The 18,447-nt window shown below is 40.1% G+C and overlaps 1 protein-coding gene and 2 long non-coding RNA genes across 4 annotated transcripts; 2 read left to right on the top strand and 1 right to left on the bottom strand.

The window, feature by feature from the left end:
• The first annotated feature begins 2,249 nt into the window (after positions 1-2,249).
• Positions 2,250-3,297, top strand: LOC103352911 (uncharacterized). The gene is made up of 2 exons (XR_519982.1): positions 2,250-2,358; positions 3,078-3,297. It is a non-coding gene; the product is annotated as an uncharacterized LOC103352911 (long non-coding RNA).
• Positions 3,298-3,740: 443 nt separating this feature from the next.
• Positions 3,741-4,498, bottom strand: LOC103352910 (uncharacterized). Of its 2 annotated transcripts, XR_519981.1 has the most exons (3): positions 4,391-4,498; positions 4,242-4,312; positions 3,741-4,072 (listed from the first exon to the last, which is right to left on the bottom strand). It is a non-coding gene; the product is annotated as an uncharacterized LOC103352910 (long non-coding RNA). The 2 variants fall into 2 exon arrangements; XR_519980.1 differs by having other exon boundaries at positions 4,242-4,498.
• A 698-nt stretch (positions 4,499-5,196) lies between these two features.
• On the top strand, positions 5,197-17,532 carry morc3a (MORC family CW-type zinc finger 3a). Its single transcript, XM_008275618.1, has 19 exons — positions 5,197-5,244; positions 6,834-6,906; positions 8,075-8,207; positions 8,464-8,690; positions 9,036-9,192; positions 10,437-10,584; positions 11,105-11,233; positions 11,360-11,479; positions 11,572-11,669; positions 11,812-11,919; positions 11,994-12,122; positions 12,623-12,697; positions 12,839-12,881; positions 13,060-13,143; positions 13,315-13,423; positions 13,509-13,581; positions 13,671-14,745; positions 15,554-15,738; positions 15,864-17,532. Exons 1-19 carry the CDS (start codon positions 5,206-5,208, stop codon positions 16,036-16,038), a joined length of 3,180 nt encoding a protein of 1,059 aa, XP_008273840.1. The 5' UTR covers positions 5,197-5,205; the 3' UTR covers positions 16,039-17,532.
• Positions 17,533-18,447: the final 915 nt, after the last annotated feature.

Raw genomic sequence — 18,447 nt, 5'->3', positions numbered from 1 at the left:
GGCACAAACTGCAGAGTTTTACCACTGCAGTCTTAATGTATCCTTTCTTCAATCAGGTATAAATGCCTGTTTGTATTCTAATGACAGTGTGCAGGTACGAGTCAGTGATTGGTGGATCAGCTGCTGGTTTGCAGATGATTGGCTCCTGTAGAAATCACACTTCTGCCTTATGTACTAACCAGCGACAATTGTTCTCCTGTTTGTTAGACAGGGAGGTTCGGTACACTGTTGTGTTCTGGTTTGCTGTTCTGTTAGATTATCTGGGATTATGTGTCTTCCCTCACCTCTTCAGATCTGTAAATGTGCTATAAACAGCTGCAGCTAATATCAACTCGAAAAATCTGTTCCAGTGGCTGAAGATTGTTCACTTCCATGTTTAGTTGTTGGTGTTGAGTTGTAGGTTGTTGAGGGAGAGGGGGTGAGAGTAGTAGGGTTGTTGAGGTGGAAAATGATGGAAGGGTACCAGGTGAATAGCATGTGAGGAGGTGAATGGAAGGAAGAATAGACTGTGCTTTTGAAAGCAGATTATGACATGAAGGCATCAAGAGAGGGGAGTCTGTGTAAAGACTGGATGAGGATGGGTGGAAGCTACAACGTCAAACCTGTAAAAAAAATATGTTTAGCTTGTTCACCTCATCTCAGGCTCCTTCTGTCCTCTGTTTGCTCTTTCCTCCATGGCCAGTTGGGGTTGTCAGAATAAATAGTACACACTACGTTGATCAAAAAAGGAAGAATGTAGCCCTTTATTATCCCATAAGCTCTTTCATGTAGCCAGTCTATTTCAACTGAACGTGCTTCCATAAATGATTAGCGTAGTTGTGTTCAAACAAAGCATTCCTGAACTGAGAGTCGAGTGATGTAATGGTTTTATTAAGCCTACCAAGAAGTTTAATGTTTGTGGGTGTATTTTATGTGGTTACTCTTTATGTCCTTACTTCCCTACTTCCTTTGAGTCATCTGAATTGATACAACTGAATTTCCCTTCTGGGATAAATAAAGTATTTTTCATTTCATTTCATCTGAGCAAGAAACAGGATTCTGATCAGTGAAAACTGGCTGTGGACTTGACCCAACATAAACTTGGAAGTTCTGAAGTCCAATTTGCAAATCAATTAGCGTATCCGCTGATGCTTTGTCTGGACCTGCCTAAATTTAATTAAACACTTTAAAGGGTGTTTAATTCTTGGGGAAGCAGGTGTTACAGCTGTGGCTGTATTTCTTTTGTAGTCAGTCTGTTGCCTTTCCTCAACATGAAGTGTAGGAATGGAGTGATAGGTGTCAGGTGTGAGCACCTGTGCTGTGCGCTGATTGGAGCGTACACACACGAGTCAGTGATTGATTGATCAGCTGCTGGCTTGATTGGTTTCTGGTCGACGACTCGCCATAGGAGGCATATGCTAATAAATAACACCTTTAAATGTGCCTAGAAAGCAAGAAAACAGAGTGAATTTGTAGTATGACTGAAAAATTCTCACCTGGGTTTAGATCAAGTGGTTGCAGAGGCCAGACTCATCTGCTGCAGTGCTTCATTACTCTCCATCTTGGTGTTTGATAGCCTGGAGTTGTGTTCTTAGTTAAAGAAAATAGTGGTCTCACTAAATGCAGACCAAATGTGCCCTTGCAGAATGTTATGGCAGGCATGCTGGCTTGGTGTTGGCAGGCCTTCTGAACAAATGGTCACCAGCGGCAACAGGAAGCTCCCGAACACCATCAGACTTCCTGTGTTTCACAGAGAAAAGCCACATAAGCAGAAATTCATTCTACTTCTCCATGTCTCATAAAAAGACATAGTAGCTGGAATTTTATTTTTTTTAAGTGGTCTGATTTGTACCTATTTAATAAAACTACAGAATTTGTCGAAGCGTGTTCGTTTTTTGAGATACAAGACAAACAGCTTCTCTCATTTAATGCTTTTTATTCTACAATGTAATAATGTGATCATTTTACTTGATCAAGGATCCAGCACTGGTTCAGAAAATCACAGGCAGCAAGCTGTTCATCTGTAACCAGCTTCCCCAGTAGTGGATGGAGTTTCATGAGAACACAAACATTTTATTAAGTATAGTGCAACGTGACTGGTAAACACACACATTTAACTCAAATAGTGCAATGTGATTGGCTACATGGTTGGGGAGAAGCCGCGGTTTAGACTTAACACAGATATGTCCATATCTCTTGGCACACGATTCATCCAATCCTCAGCAACCGCACCCTGTAAAAAGAACCTTCCCTACCAATATTTCCCGCTCTCTGACTGTCAGTACTTCTTTATTTGTTGTGTTGCAACTGCCACTGTCACTTCTTAGGGAGGTTAGTGTGCTTTGTCAGTACAAGGACAACTACATCAAAGCAGAAGTGGTATGTACCAGTGTGGTTAGTTTCATATTGCACCTAAATCAGAGCAAAACCATGCTATGTTCTGGTGTGTGCATATGAATGTGAGTGAGGATGTGTGTGTGTATGTATGAGTGTGTAGCTGTATTCCTTCTATCTGACCTGACATAGCCTTTATGGGTTCAGTCCTTCAGGGCCTGGCACTGATGCTTGAATCCTTCTATCCCTTTTTCAGCTCAGCATAACTCATAAATTAATTCACATTATATGGTGTCAATGTGTATGTTAAACTAGCAGTGCTGTTAGAAAACAATATATTCCAACAATGTCTAATGTCCTTTCCTTGTATTTCATGATCCAAACAGTCTTTTTTTTTTTTTATTAGTTTCACTCAGTAGTGTGGTTTCTTTGCAGAATTTTCCTCCATTAAGGTCTGATTCACAGTCAATGTCAAGATGTGCTTCCTGCTGCAACTCTGTGAAGCACTGGTGTGGGCTCTGATCAGAAATGCATGTAACTTGTGATTTCTAAGGCTGACAACTCTAATGAACGTGGGTAGGTGTCACAGCTCAGACACTGGGGGGAGCGCGCAGCCACGTGGGCGCGTCATATCAGCCTGCAGCATACTGCACTGTAACGAGGGACGGAGAGGGTTGAAGCCAACCAAGGCACTGGGTCCAGAGGGTGTGTGTGTGTATGCCCATGGACTTCAGACTCAACATTGTCTCTGCCGTCTGATGCAGGTGACGAGACACGGCCGTTGCCATGGAGACAACCTCAAAGAGTTCTGATCCAGAAACAAAGTTCACAGGAGAAGGAGAGGGGTGAGGAGGGGCCAAGCATCTGTCTGCATAACATCCAGGAGAAGTGGAGAGATATCAGCCTTCCAAGGCCGAAGTGGGGGAGCCGAATGAAAATAAAGAAAACTGTTTTGGGTCAAGCTGACTCTGCAATTTACCGTCAGTCTTAAAGTCCCACTGGTTCTCTCTGTGATCCAAAACATTAACAAAAACACATTAAGAAGGAAGAAGAAATTCCACAAAATAATTTTCGATACAGTAGGTGTGAACTGAAATCCATTCCAGGTGTCAAGGAGCAAAGAGGCAGGTCAAATATTATAGTGTGCAATTCTGTCATCATAGTGTGGCGAGGTGGACTATATGGAGGATTTGAAATGACGCCGGACAACGCCACCTGGGGAATTGCACCCCAGGAAATACTAATTGTGCTGTCTTATGTTTGAAAAGTGGATAACAAGGCACACAGATTCAATACTGGGAGGCAGAGACGTGTTTGCAAAAGTAAATCAAAAGTTTTTATTAATACTAAAAAAAACAGAATAAACAGGGTTGACTTGGGCTGCTGCAAAAAAAGGGAGTTAAATGACACATTAAAAAGAAACAAAATGGGTGAAAAATATTACTTTATTAGAACAAGCTAAAAATATCTTAATAGGACTTTTAAAAGAAAGGAACACTCGATTTAAAAGCAAATTTAAAACCCAGCCCACAGAAGACTACCAAAAACAAATAACTGAGCAGAAGTCACTTGTGGAGAGGCAGACTACAAAGAGGAGTGTCCAGGGGTGCCACCTATGCTCATCTGGGTGCAACACAACAAGTCTCACAGCAAAATGGTGCAATCTATGTCATGTCCCTGTGCAGTTACTCACATGCAAAAAGAAAGTGAAGGGACCTCACCACGGGTGCCTAGTCTCTCCACCAAGTGGCACTCTGCTCTGAAAAGAAAAGAACTAAAAAGAATAAGAAACAAAGCAAAGAAAACTAAACAGGCAGGCAAAACAGCAGCGGTTAAAATGCAGGAGAACCTGGAAAAAGGGGAAAAGTTATCAGCCAGGCTCAACCTACATATACATTAAAATGCATTTTAAAAATCATTCTACTCACCACCTCTTGTGGGCCATTAACAAAGTCACTGGTCTAGCAGACGGTCAAAATGGCTCTATAGGCGACCAAAACTTCAAACAAACGCATTGTTTACATTAATATGCAGTTACTTCAAAGAAGAGCGTGCATATGAAGCAGCTCTTTCCTACCTGGGCATCAAACGCTTCCAGCCACAGCAGGGACAGAGTTCAGAAAGCAGAGAGAGAGAACAAAGAGAAGCACCTGACCTAAATATCCTGCTCTGATTAGGTGATTGGCCAACAGGTGAGTCAGGCCAGGGCTGCATTCACCTGCAGCTGCAGTGTTCCCCACCACAATCGCAATGATAAATCTGAAATATGAAACATATTGTGCTTTTTTTTTCACTTTTTCTCACTAGATAATTGCATTTAATAGCTGCAATGACTTCACTATTGTCATACATTGAATACAGCAACAAAAGGAAAGGGCTATTTTTATCATGTAAGATGTAAATTAAAGTGTGATTGGAAAATGTATATCAGAACAGTGAAAAAGAAAAAAATATATACAGAAATAACACCATAAAGTCTCTTTACTGGACTGGGCGAGCCGGAAACTGGGCACCGGTGGTGAAATGATAGGACACTTTTAGCACAGTTGTCACCACGGACATAGTATATTTTGAACTATTTATGATACTATTTAGTGTAGAATGTCTCGTACTGTTTAGCTACTTTTCATTTTGCTTCCCTGATATTGTAATTTATAAATATCACGCTGCTATTCTGGAAAATTTCGAACTGGAAGTGACCTTAACAGAGTTTACATATATGCGTAAAAAAATAAAATATTTTTCAGAGGCTCTGACACTAGCCTAACACAGTAACTATTTTTCAAGTCATTAAATGGTTTTTTAAAAGCGTGTCTACTTGTTTCCGTCGGTGTTATTTTGCCTGCTTCCGGGGTGTGCTTTGGCCCCGCCCACTGAGGTATTTACAGAAAAATGGCGGCGCAAGCAGACCGAGGTGTCCCACTGAGTACGGTACGTGAAGTTTACTCGTTGTTTTAGGAGTTTTTCTGAGTATATTATGGCGTAAACGGCATGAGCCACGAAAAACAGCCTCTAAATTCTGTTATTATGAGCACAAAAGGTTAAATGCGTCTATACAGGACCCACTCCGACCCAGTGCTACGCTGACTGCATACGGACACTAGTAAACTCTGATCACAATGCATTGTGTTTACCTGTTACTTAAGTGACAACTGGGACGTTAGTGAACGACAACAACAACACGATAATGTCTAGCAATGAAAATAGCAGCAGTGCTGAGCACTGCTGCAAGAAACGGCTCTGACTGCGGTTTGAATCAAGGCTAAAGCTAAGTTTCGTTTTCCTGTTGTTACTCCACCGCTATAAGCTGGTAACGGCAGCCTGGCTGACCCAAATTTCACACCACACTGTCAGCACATTTTATTGTGATTGCGATTTGTATTTAAGAAACAAATTGGGGTCTTACATCAATCAAAATGTGTATTTGAAGCACTAGTTCTCCTTTTCGGTAGGGTTAGGGAGGTGTTTTCCCTAAACGTGCAACGTGGTAATGCTCCTTCACATGTTTCAGTCTATTACACAGCGAAAATGAAGCTGAATATTTCAAAACATTGGACTGGAAATGAAATCAAAATGTCTGTTGTTGTCACAGATGACGAACATTTCAATTTCCCTCCACAAAACATGGGCTGGTGTGTGCACAGCCATGCGGAGTTAGGTTTTGCCATGTGACTGGGGGGCTTTGTTACATGTCACCACCCCCTCACATTTTTCTTTCTTCCCACACTTTGGGTCTGTTTTTATAATGAAGTAAGGGGAAAAAAAGGAAAAACTGCCTCAAAATAAAAAGTCAGAGTAAGCACCATCATTGAACAGATTAGCAGCTATAGTTTTTGTTTATATATCAGTAAAAATGACATTCATTCATTCAAAAAAAAAGACTTCCACATATGTTTTCAGGTTGATCCCATTCCGCTTATTCTGTGATTTCGTAAAACAAAAGCAAGTCTCATTTTATTTGTTTGTTTTATTTGCATACAATAGTACTCTTCTAGAAATAACGTCTCCTTGCTGTCAACTTCTCTGCATGTGACACACTCATCTGTTGGTGACTCATAACTGGGTTGTAAAACTACTAGACTTCTGTTGACTATTTGTGTGCTTAGAACAAGTCTTAACAATACCATCCAAACAAATATTTGTCTTTGTGTGACATCTGATGCACCAGCCCTAATCAGAGAGATCAGGCAGGTTCTGTTTGCTTGAGTCATATGATTTTATTTGCTATTCACATGACGACTGAGCACTGTCAGAAAGAGAGATGCAGAGTCACAAGAGCAACACGTCAACTATTCTATTGTATATGACAGTTTACTCTTTGCAATGTACATTTTATGTCAGTTATATAACCAAGCAGTGACGTTAAACATGTAACACATTTTGTAGATATCTTCACACTTACTATACAGTACAGCGTAGTGCAACATAATAAGTCAGTTTGAATAGATCAATGTATGCAATTACACCATTTGGTTATGAAGTATAACTGTTGTGTAAACTTGTATTTGGTCCACTTGCAGCTTGCACCTAAGTTTCTGCATACCAACTCCACCAGCCACACCTGGCCCTTCAGCGCCATCGCTGAGCTCATAGGTGAGTCATCTTCATGTTGTCGTGTTTTCATTGTCCTAGTTAGTTTCGGCTTTACTAGATAGTTGTGCTTCCCCCAAGTCATTCTTGATTAATCTAGTTATGTTTAAATTCAATTTAATTGTAACCTCATGTAATCAAAACTGATTTCTTTGAAATTGAACATTGTTGGCATACTTTTTTTTTTCTTCATAAAGGCCTGATTTAGTAATTGATTTATAGAGAGATTTAGTGATGTTGTGTTTGTAGTGATCACAAATTGTACTTCAGGACAAAATTAAAACCAAAAGTGCTGCCCTTAACATTGTTTATTTGGATATCCAATGTGGCCTCATTCCTTATTTATATATGCTTAGTCACTGGTCTCTCTTGTGAAAGCTTTTGAAATGGCGATGAGCTGAGCTGGATGCCGTAAACACAGCTGATGCCTTACTAGAATGCTGAAGCAGCCATTAAAATTGAATCAAATGAGAACAGTGGCCTGCCTGTGTAGCAAGGACCTCAGCACAACCTTCTTAATCTAAATCCCACTAAGAGCTAGCAGTGGGTTTGAATAATTCTCTCGAGGGACTTGATCCCTCCAGGGAGGATGTGAGTTCAGATACCTCCAGGAACTGCTGAGTGACCTTCTCACCTCCCACAATGAAAATGTCAGGATCAACATGGCCCAGATAGGCTCCTTCTTAAATCTAGGAGAGGCTGATATTTTGACATGATGACAAAGTTAACCACCTAACAATCTCATGCATCATCTTGTCATGGACTACACTATATCATGGAATAGATATTTAAGTTTCTTTCAAGAGACTGACATACTTTTCACATCAGAACAAAGAAAAATTATCAGAATTAAACAGTTTTATTGTAGTTTTTGTGAACCTCCGCCTTTCTTGTTTTTTCACCTGTCTTCACTGAATGTTCTGTGCAAGACAAGTCAATACGAAACATTTTGTAATTGTAGTCAAATATTCACCTATTTTGCCTACATTTTGCATGAAATACCCTCCCACCCCGATGACCTTATTTGATATGCACACTGCTTACATCTGGGGCAGAATGCATCTTAAAAAACTGGCTTGTAAATCTGGCTCCTTGTACACCTCTAAATCAGTGCAATTTTAAAAATGTTGGACAGATTTCAAATGCTCTCTAAACCTTTTTACTTTGACAGACAATGCCTACGATCCAGATGTCAGCGCCAAACAGTTTTGGATCGATAAGACTGTGGTCAAAGGAGAAGAGTGCCTCAGCTTTATGGATAATGGAAATGGACTGGACCGTGAAACCATGCACAAGATGCTCAGGTACAAATGCAACTACATGTTATTTCCCAAAACCAGAAAATCACTTTGATATTTGAAGCACTTTGTACGTTTTTGAATTAGGAAAATATAATTTGTCATTTCAATATCTGTTGCTCACAGTCTGTTACTGTAAAACCCACAACAAAAAAACGCTGCATGTAAGCTGTTTAAAAAGTCACATTTTGCAAGGATTAAGGTCTTATTATTAATTACAACTGACACTTTATATATTATGTTTACATTTCCCCTCCTAAAGCTTTGGGTACAGCGACAAGATAGCTGTGAATGGCCAGGAGCCAATTGGAATCTATGGCAACGGCTTCAAGTCTGGATCCATGCGTCTTGGCAAAGATGCCATCGTCTTTTCCAGATCGAGGAGCACCTCCTGTGTTGGGATGCTCTCTCAGACCTACCTGAAAAAGATTAATGCCCAGCAGATAGTTGTTCCTATTGTTTGCTTTGAAGAGTGTGGAACAAACAAATATATCCTTTATTGACTGCATTAATGCACATCATACATGTATTTATTCTGAAACTCTCATGTGCAGTCAGCTAAGATGGGCACAGGAGAGTTTTTGTGTAACCTAGCCTGTGATGTTTGGAGCTTGCCAATATCATGATCTAATAATCTTATTATTGTTGTGTCTAAATACAAAAAAGGCCTACATGCTGTTATTATTTATCTGAAAATGGGTTATATGGGCTGGATGAAAAGTTGTGTTTCTGTTCTTTTTTTTTCGGTGAGGTAGGGGCGCATTTAGCTCAATCCTTCGTCATATTTCCATTTGTCCTAATTTTTCATTGCAAACGTCCTTAACTTATCTTTACTCTTTGTAAGAGATGAGCACAAAGCCAGTCTGCAAGATATTCTGCGCTATTCCCCTTTCAACACACAAGGCGAACTGCTGGCCGAGATTAACGTCATCGCTTCGCCCTATTCCAAAGAGAGAACTGGCACACGGATCATCATCTGGAATCTTCGCAGGTCTGTCTGAGGTCCTCCTATACAGATGTGTACACTATTTGTTTGACTTCAGAGGGCTTGTGCTGTGGCCAATAGGAACATGTTAACTGCATAGTGTCACAGCTCTAATGAGAACTTCTGATTTGTAGAATAATCAGTCAAGGAAAATATCAACAAATGTAGTCGTAGTGAAGTTTGAAAGTTAAAAAAACACAGCCACAGAAATAGATCCATGATTCCAAATAGTTGCAGTATATATAGTCAAGGTCAGGGATCTCCAACTCCGGTCCTCATGAGCTACTGTCCTGTAGGTTTTAGATGTTTCCATGCTGCAGTACACCTGACTCAAATGAATGGATCTCCAACAGCTTGTTGTCAAATTTTACTCAAGTCTGTTAATGATCCATTACTTTGAGTCAGGTGTGTTGTAGCATAGAAACATCTAAAACCTGCAGGACAGTTGCTTACAAGGACCAGAGTTAGAGATCCCTGGTCTAGGTCTTAATCATGTGTCCTTTACTGCCTGTACTGGACTGCCTCAGTCTCTCTTCAGTGCAATACACAGCAGTAAATTTCCTCCTTGCAGTTCAGCATTATACAACATGAGCATTAACACTTTAATACATGAGAGATTTCCCACAGCAGGCAGCTACATGTTGATATCATAAATGCAAGAAGTGTTCTAACATACCGTAAATTCTGGACTATAAGCCGCTACGTTTTCCACACACTTTGAACACTGCGGCCTAAGCAATGATGCGGCTAATTTATGGATTTTTACGAGTTTTACAAATTTGTCTCGAGACGAAAGTGACATTGAGAGCGACAACAAAAGAGAGACTGAGGAAGTGTGTGACGAAGTAATTCTGAGGCTGTTCAATTCCGACACTGACGAAGACAACTTTAGTGGTTTTAGTGCAGGAGGAAGATGAAGATAGTGATCAGTGACTTTCCCTGGTAGGCGACTGTATTTTTAAATTTTTTTTAACCAGCCGTTTTACAGGCACTGTTTGGGAAAAAAAGCATTTAGTGAGTGCGGCTTATATTCAATAGTCCGGAATTTACGGTACAATCTAATGGTGAAGGTGCATCCTACATAACTGTGTCACTCCCACCTACATTCCAGTTTGAGTTCTTTGCCTGTGAACCTTTGATTCCATGTCACACCTGACTCTCCCAGCCCTTGTGTCCTGACTGTCTCCGAACTGTCAATTGCTAAGTAATGATAAATCATCTCAACTGTTTGTGTTTGTTTTTTTTATCAGAACATCTTCAGGAACAACAGAGTTTGATTTTGAGAAGGACAAGTACGACATCCGAATTCCATCTGAGGTCTACGAGACGATGAATGATCCGTCTCAGCATCCAGACAGGGTCACATCGTACATCCCAGAGAGCATGTACTCTCTGCGGGTAAGAAGCAGTAATCTGATATTCTTTCTTTTAATAATTAAGAATGAGTTTATTAAGGCGTTATTTCTCCACACAAATGCGTAAAAATTTTGAAGTTCTTTTCCAGATAAAAATTAGTTTCCCTTATCGTTCCTTCAATAAGATGTTTGACCTTTAGTTTACAGACTGATGTCTATGCAAAGCTTGACTCTCAAAGGATATTTTTACACCCATCTGCTGAAAGGAGGAAGTTTCTCAGTGCTGTCCATTATTATCATGAGTGTAATTTTGTGACATTGCAACTGGCTTGGATGCAATTTAAACAACTGGAATTATTAAGTGAAGTTGGAGACTTAGTGTGTCCCGCAACTAACTTTAGAAATTCAATCATTGCATATTTGCGTATTGTAGACTTTTCAGTGAGCAAGAATGATAGGGAAAGGACCTCATCGGTCACAAATTACAGCCATATGCCTGGAGGAAGTCAACATTTCCTTTGATTACATGTATAAATAAACATCTGTGTTTTTAATGGTTTTAGGCGTACTGCAGTATTCTGTATCTGAAGCCCCGGATGCAGGTCGTGGTACGAAGTCTAAAGGTGAAAACTCAGCTCATCGCTAAGAGTCTGGCCTTTATCAGCAAGGACCACTACAAGCCCATCTTTCTGGTATCCTTTTGTCACAGGTTCTCTAGAGATGTGCAGTTTTGTTAAACCTTTCCTGATTGTTCCTTTTTTGATTTCTTATTTATGTTTGTTTTGGTGGTTTCGAATTTTCCTTATATATGATTTTAGAGCAAACGCATCCCTATAACTTTTGGGTATAACACCAAAAGTAAGGACCAGTATGGTATAATGATGTATCACAAGAATCGGCTCATCAAAGCCTATGAACGCGTGGGCTGCCAGCTTAAGGTGAGTTATTGCTGTTTAGGAGAATTTGTTTATTCTGTGTTTTTTTAGGGGTTTTTAAATGTCATCATCTGGTGAATCTGTGTATTCTGCAGGCTGACAACAGAGGAGTTGGAGTCATTGGGGTCATAGAATGTAATTTTCTGGATCCTACCCACAACAAACAGAGCTTTATTGAGTCAGATAAGTACAGGTAATGGTATCATTGCTGCATTTAGTGGTGATCATAAAAGTCTAAATGAGTTGTTTGGATGTTTGACACACAAAAATATTTCATAGACCTGTTCATAATCCCAGATTCCTAGAAGTCTAACATGCCTAATTTCTTTGTACAGGAAAACCATGAACAATTTGGGGATCAAACTGGAGGAGTACTGGAAAGAAATTCGCTACCGCAAGAACAAAGAAAATCCAAACAGCACCATACCAGTGGAGGATACCATGTTAGTGCAATTTTAGTCACAGACATTATGTGTTGTACACGTATATTTGTTTAACCATGCTGACTCTTCCTCAGGAAGCGACCAGATCAAAACTGGGTGCAGTGTGATGACTGTTTGCAGTGGCGCAAACTCCCTGATGGAATTGACTGCAACAAGCTGCCAGAAAAATGGTTCTGCCGTATGAACCCTGATCCTCAATTTAGGTAAGGAGAGCATTACTACTGAACTTGATGCAGATGGGAGAAAATAACAAATACCTATGGATAAAGGAAGTCACATACCTTGAGGGATTGAGCAGCTAGTGGACTTACCTTGACATTCACATGAAGTTGCCCATTAAGTCAGTTTGACTTGCCACTGTAGTTTCACCTAAGCAGGTGTGTTTTAGAGATATGGTAACTCAAGCTGCTGGGTTTATGCCCTTTGCTTGGGTGAGAGAAGGATTCAAGGGTAGATTAAAGGTACATTAAGTCTGGGTCAGAGATTGGTCCTGCTTGTCAGAGGGCTCCCACTGCAGAGCCTAACAATCGGCTCAAACACCTGATTACAATGAATACTGGGTTCTAATAGGAATGCTCACCCAACCTTTATCACGTTTCATTGTGTATTGATAAGTGCAAGAACCAGTAGTCATGTCCAAAGCACAGACACATCATAGATATGAAGGCAAGTCTAACCAGAACAATGTAATTTGTGTTTACAGGAGCTGCCAGGTAGAGGAGGAGCCTGAGGACTCTGATGATGACCAGCCTTCATACAGCAAGACATATAAACGACAGTGAGTCACACATTTCCATTAAACACTCCTGGCAGGTGTAATTAAATTGTTGCAATCAATAAGTATGATACTAAACTCAAACATAAATGAGGTGACTGGATGCAGGTCTGAGTCTTCACCTTTGAGATTTATTTGTTACAGAGAGAGGGAGGACAAAAAGAAACAAGAAATGGCAAGACAAAAGGTAAGGACGCATCATGTGCTGTGCCAGTTTTCATTCTGCCGTTGATGTTTCTACATTAGGTACATGTAGCACTTCAGTGTGATTATATATACATTGATAAGTTACTGACAATATTGATTTAGAACTCCCAAATCATTAACACACTATTAATTGGGTTTTTGGGTATATTTTTGTCAAGGCTGAGGAGGATCGAAGGCGCCGGGAAGAGCAGCACAATGCGGCTCTCCGACGGCGAGAGCAAAACCAGCAGCAACGTCAGAGAGTATGTATGTTTTAAACTAAGGAGGCTGCGAATGATGGCTACACTAGATTATTTTAGACTTAACACAATGATTGTGTTTACATCCTCATCATTGTTTTGATGATTATAGATGCTATTTAGGAATATTAAAGTAAAAAAAACTTCTCTCTGTCTCTGTTTTCTTGTTGACAGACTGTCCATTCCCCTTCTACTCCAACTACCCCGAGGAATAGGGCGCTGCAAGGGGGTGCTGCAAGGGCTGAATTCTCTCATCTGAGCTCCACCATCATTTCACAAGCTGGTAGGGTAAATCGTTGTTTGTGTGTGAGTTATGAAAAACAAATTTAAAAGTTGAAATTGAAAATGTTGTGTATTATTTCCCGCAGCCTGCAGCCCCTCCAGTAGCAGTGGTCTTCCAATTATTACTAATGTATGCTCACTGTCACCAGCCACTATGAGGTATGATTTTGTGTTGTTTGTAAGCTTTAATATATAACTTTTAGTTCACTAAAGTTGTGTATTAACTTTGATTTTTGTGTGCGCTGCAGCGGGAAAAGGACACATCCTGTTACTCCACAAAGTACGCCTAAAAGACCGAGAGTAAATGGCATCCATGGGAGCACCTTAGATACACCCTCATCAGTAGATGCCACCCCCCTGAGTTCTCCATCTGTGCCTGTTGATAGTGATGATGAAACTGATGATGAAATTGTCATCTTGGAGACAGCTAGCACCCCCAAGCCGAAACAGCCAGTTTTGGATATTAGTAAAGTGAAGAAAGAGGAGGACGAAAGCAGCGATAGTGTCAGCATGTTGTCACATTTTAGTAGTAATGCTAAAGTGGATGTCACCTCAAAAACAAATGGCTCTGCAGGGTCTGCAGCTGTGGGAACCAGTTCCTCACAAGTGTCCTCTGCAGAAATGTCGAGCATCACCACCCAGACAGAATCACCCAACATAAAGCAGGAAGTGGAGGAGAGAGCCTCACAGCATATGGGTAATAACAGTGGTAAAAAACAGAGTTCAGATTTAGATGCTTCCGGTGTTGAGCAAAGAGTTTTTAAGCAAGAGTGCAGTGAAGGCACTCAAAGTGAGAATCAAGGAACACAGACCTTGAAGAATGAACTGGCACACCACCTGCAAAGTGATGAAAATGCCGGACCTTCCTCTGCAGATGCCCATGACCAAGAAACACTTAACTGCCTCAGTGCTGCCGAAGTACAGGAACAACAAGACCAGCTCATGGGGCTCATGCAGGACACTGCTCAGGAGAGAGACTCTCTGAAAGAGCAGGTCCAGAGACTTACCTCTGAGTTAGAAGCTGTGCAGAGCAGACTGCAGGAGCTGTCTCACATCAATGTAAAGGCGTGTTCTCACCAAGCCAGTCAGACAGAATTAACAGAGGGGGAGAAGGACTACAAATGTCTGTTTGAGAAGGCCAAACAAAAAGTCAATGAATTGATTAAGGACAAAGAGGCTTTAATTGCAGCTACTGAGACAAAGGCAAATTGCAGCACCGCCCAAGGGGAGGACGATGACATTGATGAGATTGCACTGCAAGTTGACTCTTTGATCCGGGAGCTGGATCAAAGCAACAAGGAGAAGGAAGAACTACGCTCACAGGTCAGTGTCCCAGCTTTGATTTGACTTCAATGTGACTACATGTAGGGGCCTATTTTGATGTAATACATGCTAGTGTGGGCTGCACAGTGGCTCGGTTGTGAGCACCGTTGCCTCAAAGCTAGAAGACCTCGCGCCCCAGTTAGGACACCTGGGATCTTTTCTGAGTGAAGTTTGCATGTTCTCCCCGTGCAGTGTGGATTCTCACCGGGTTCTCCGGCTTCCTCCCACAGTCCAGAAACATGCTGAGGTTAATCGATGATTCTAAATTGTCCGTAGGTGTGAATGTGAGTGTGCTTGGTTGTCTCTATGTGTAACCCTGCGATAGACTGGTGACCTGTCAAGGATGTCCAATGCCTAGTTAGTTTTCAACCACAGTTTACAGCCTTCTTCAACAAATGGAGGTGGCTCAGATGTTATCATGTGACTTGAATGTGGAATTTACAGAACTGAATACCATGTGATGCAAATAAAAGCACTGAAAGGCTACAGAGCAGACTTTTGAAATGGGATTCTTTTCTTACACATTTCCAAGTCAGCTTTAAATGTGCCTCTCAAACACTTGCTGTGACTGTGAATAGATTTTTACGCCACAACACTCATGAACAACCCATCCAAACAAGATATGACATATAAGATGACAAGTCAGTCAAAATGTGAGGGACAATGAGTTACTGTGGTTGGATATTAACATTTAGTTAAAAGCATATGTGGATTTTTGAATATTTTTTTTAGCCTTCTTTGTTGACTTGCTGACTCTCCTTCCATTATTTTCTCTCCCCCTCGGGTTCACTATGGGCGCCGCCACCAGTTGGACAGTCTGGAGGAGGAGAAAGCAAACCTGGCAGCACAGTGTGAAGAGCTCAAGTTGAATCTACAGCAGCAGAGGGAGAATGTGCCGACACCACCAAGAAACAATGATTCTTCTGATCACACACGTCAAGAAGAAGCAGGAGGGCCGGCGGACTCTGGCACACATTCAAGCGCATTCAGGAGGTTGGACTGCTGAGAAATCACGTCTCTCACATGTTGACGTATCGCTTACACAAAGCCATTCAGCAGCTCAATTCATCGGAACAGTTATGTAAATCTGAATTTTCCCCTCTCTCCCTTTCTCTTAGCTTGCTGGAGCTTCGGCAGAATGTCGGGCGCCTTCTCATCACTTACGTGCCTGCGCTGGACCTGGAGCAAGTGAATTATGAGTGTAATGTCATTGATGAAATCCTAGAGCAGGTTCTCACTGATAGGGATTCTTCTATAGTTGCGGGGCTGAGTGATGATGGTGGAAGTGAATAAAAAAAATCATCAGATCATTGATTTAGGTGCAGTCTACTGAGGGTAAGAAATTAGGTTGTATTTATTTGGGCATGTGTACATGTTTACAGATTTTTTTTAATATGGATTTGCAGTAAATTCAAAATGATGAGCTTCTTTGTGCTATTTATTTAAAAACGATAAAGCTATTATCATAGCAGCATTTTGAATAAATAGTATAAGTCAGACATTTTCCCAATTAAGTTTAGGCAGAGTCCGGAAAGTAACCCATTTGTTAGCAGTTGTTGTTTGTGTTTCTAGCTTTTCAAACCAGCTGCATCTAATTATGATTCTGTTTCACAATGACAGCTGTTTGTTGTACCCTTTGCGGATATTTTGTACATATTCTGTCAAATATATTTTTTTATTCCCTCTTAGTGTTCAGTGATTAAGTGCTTTATGACACATTGTCAGTGGTGTTCTTGTCAACATTTCAAGACGTCCAGTGTGTTTCTAAGTGATGCTAACTGTATCTTAACACGAAATCTGAAATGTTCCTGCACATAAATTGGTCTTCCTCTCTTGGCTGAAAAGATTTTGTCTAAACACCCAGTTTCAGTATCTAATCAGTAGCAGATGTAGCCATGTTTTTTTTAAATTGCGCTGTTTGCAATTTAGTTATGGGATTTTTTTTGGAGGTGTATATAATGGTAAGCTTTGTTTATTCAGGAACATCAACATTTCTTTTCACACCTTAGCCACAGCCAACATGTTCCACATATGTAGACATAAAATGTAAACTTCAACTAATATTTAAAAAATAACAAGGAAATTATTTCCACTGAAGTTGTTTATTGAAATAAATCTCAGAGTTGTTAAGTTAAAGTTAAATTGTCCTCTAACATCATGGCTGTTTATTTCAAATTGAATGTGTCTTACGACCGGAGCAGCAGCATGACCGATCTCAGAATGTCACTGGATCTAACAGAATCATTGTATTTTTCCTTAGAACAACAGCTCCCTTGTACAATTCATTCCTGGGGCACTACAGTAACAAAATACACAGATTATGTATTTTATTTCCCTTTCCAGCACATTTCACATAATTTCAAAAAGTTCACATTAAACATTAATGCACTGTGAATGCATTATTCCATTTTACATCATGTGCTTTACGGCTTGTATACATGCTGTATCAGTGAGGACTGTTATTTTGTATCAGTGATGTATGAATAGATCATTTTCGTTGAAGAAGTAATTTAATGAGTTTTCTACAACACAAAAATTACTTGCTGTAAGTAAAAGGTTTCAGGTTTTCAGCTTAACATGCAGTGGTTGAAAGTAATAAGGTACTTTTATTAATGCAATGTGCTTGCATAATTCCATTACCTGTTTCTTTACACTTTACTTTTTAAAAGGCAAGTGTTGTACTATTTAGTTTATTGCATGTATTCACCAATTTTCTTTTCACACCAAGCTTGAAATAAGGCACATTTTTATTTATTAAACCAGGGGCTTGTGACCCAATGAACAAAACTGTTGGTTTGGGACCCTTTGTCATGCTTTAGTCACTAATTATACAAAATGTAATTATCAAATACCTTATGACGCACAGATATCTTTACCAGCTGCAACATTAAAGCAATCCTTATGAATCCACAGTCATAATCCATTAATATAATACATGTTAGAAATTAAAAGTTATACTTTTTTTGGAACTAAAAAAAAGTGTTACACACGTACACAAAAAGCGCCCACACCCACAAAAAAAAAATAAAAAAAAAAAAAAAAAAGAAAGAACAGCTTAGAAGAATAATACCACCAGGACTACAGTAAATTATTACAAAACAAAAAAAAAGAACACCAAGAAGAAGCGGAGGAGAAGACAGCACAAAAAAAAGGAACAACAGGCCGCCGCTACAAGAACCCCCCCTAAAACAAAAATAACACTCCGATTGGCTCTTCCGGTTTCTCACTAACGTACATATGATTGGCTCTCCCTGCTGTCACTCCATCTGCTTGCAAAAGCTACTTGCTACCTGTTGGACAGGACAGAAGGCAGTGCACGTATCTGCAACAGCAGTGTAAGTAGGGAGGGCAACCGAGAAATGTACACGGAAAGCAACATGAATATTATGATTAGTGGTGTTATTTGCATTTGTATTTGTATGTGCGTGCGTGTGTGTGTGTGTGTGTGTGTGTGTGTGTGTGTGTTTGGTAATTAGGATTTGAAGGATGTCAAAGAAAAGCAAACTGGACATAAGACACTTCTTTAGGACTCAAACTGTTCTTCAAGGGTTTATAACTGTAGAGGCTCAATGATACAGATATTGAATAAAACTAAATATTTAATGCCAAAGAGATACACTTTTTAAAGCTATTTTTACTCATTATTTTTCATGCATTTGTGTGGAAGAGAGCAACTGTTTTCAAAAAAAAAAAGAAAAGAAA

This window comes from Stegastes partitus, unplaced genomic scaffold (genome assembly GCF_000690725.1).
Source record: "Stegastes partitus isolate 25-593 unplaced genomic scaffold, Stegastes_partitus-1.0.2 Scaffold56, whole genome shotgun sequence".
Taxonomy (NCBI): domain Eukaryota; kingdom Metazoa; phylum Chordata; class Actinopteri; family Pomacentridae; genus Stegastes; species Stegastes partitus.
This window is presented reverse-complemented; position numbering and strand designations above follow the sequence as displayed.

What these genes read in the sequence shown, in the direction of transcription:
- morc3a (XM_008275618.1), top strand. Translation starts at nt 5,206, where the DNA reads ATGGCGGCGCAAGCAGACCGAGGTGTCCCACTGAGTACG. An exon ending in ATACCAGTGGAGGATACCAT is followed by an intron (nt 11,920 to 11,993) that starts GTTAGTGCAATT and finishes ACTCTTCCTCAG; the next exon opens with GAAGCGACCAGATCAAAACT. An exon ending in CTGTCACCAGCCACTATGAG is followed by an intron (nt 13,582 to 13,670) that starts GTATGATTTTGT and finishes TGTGCGCTGCAG; the next exon opens with CGGGAAAAGGACACATCCTG.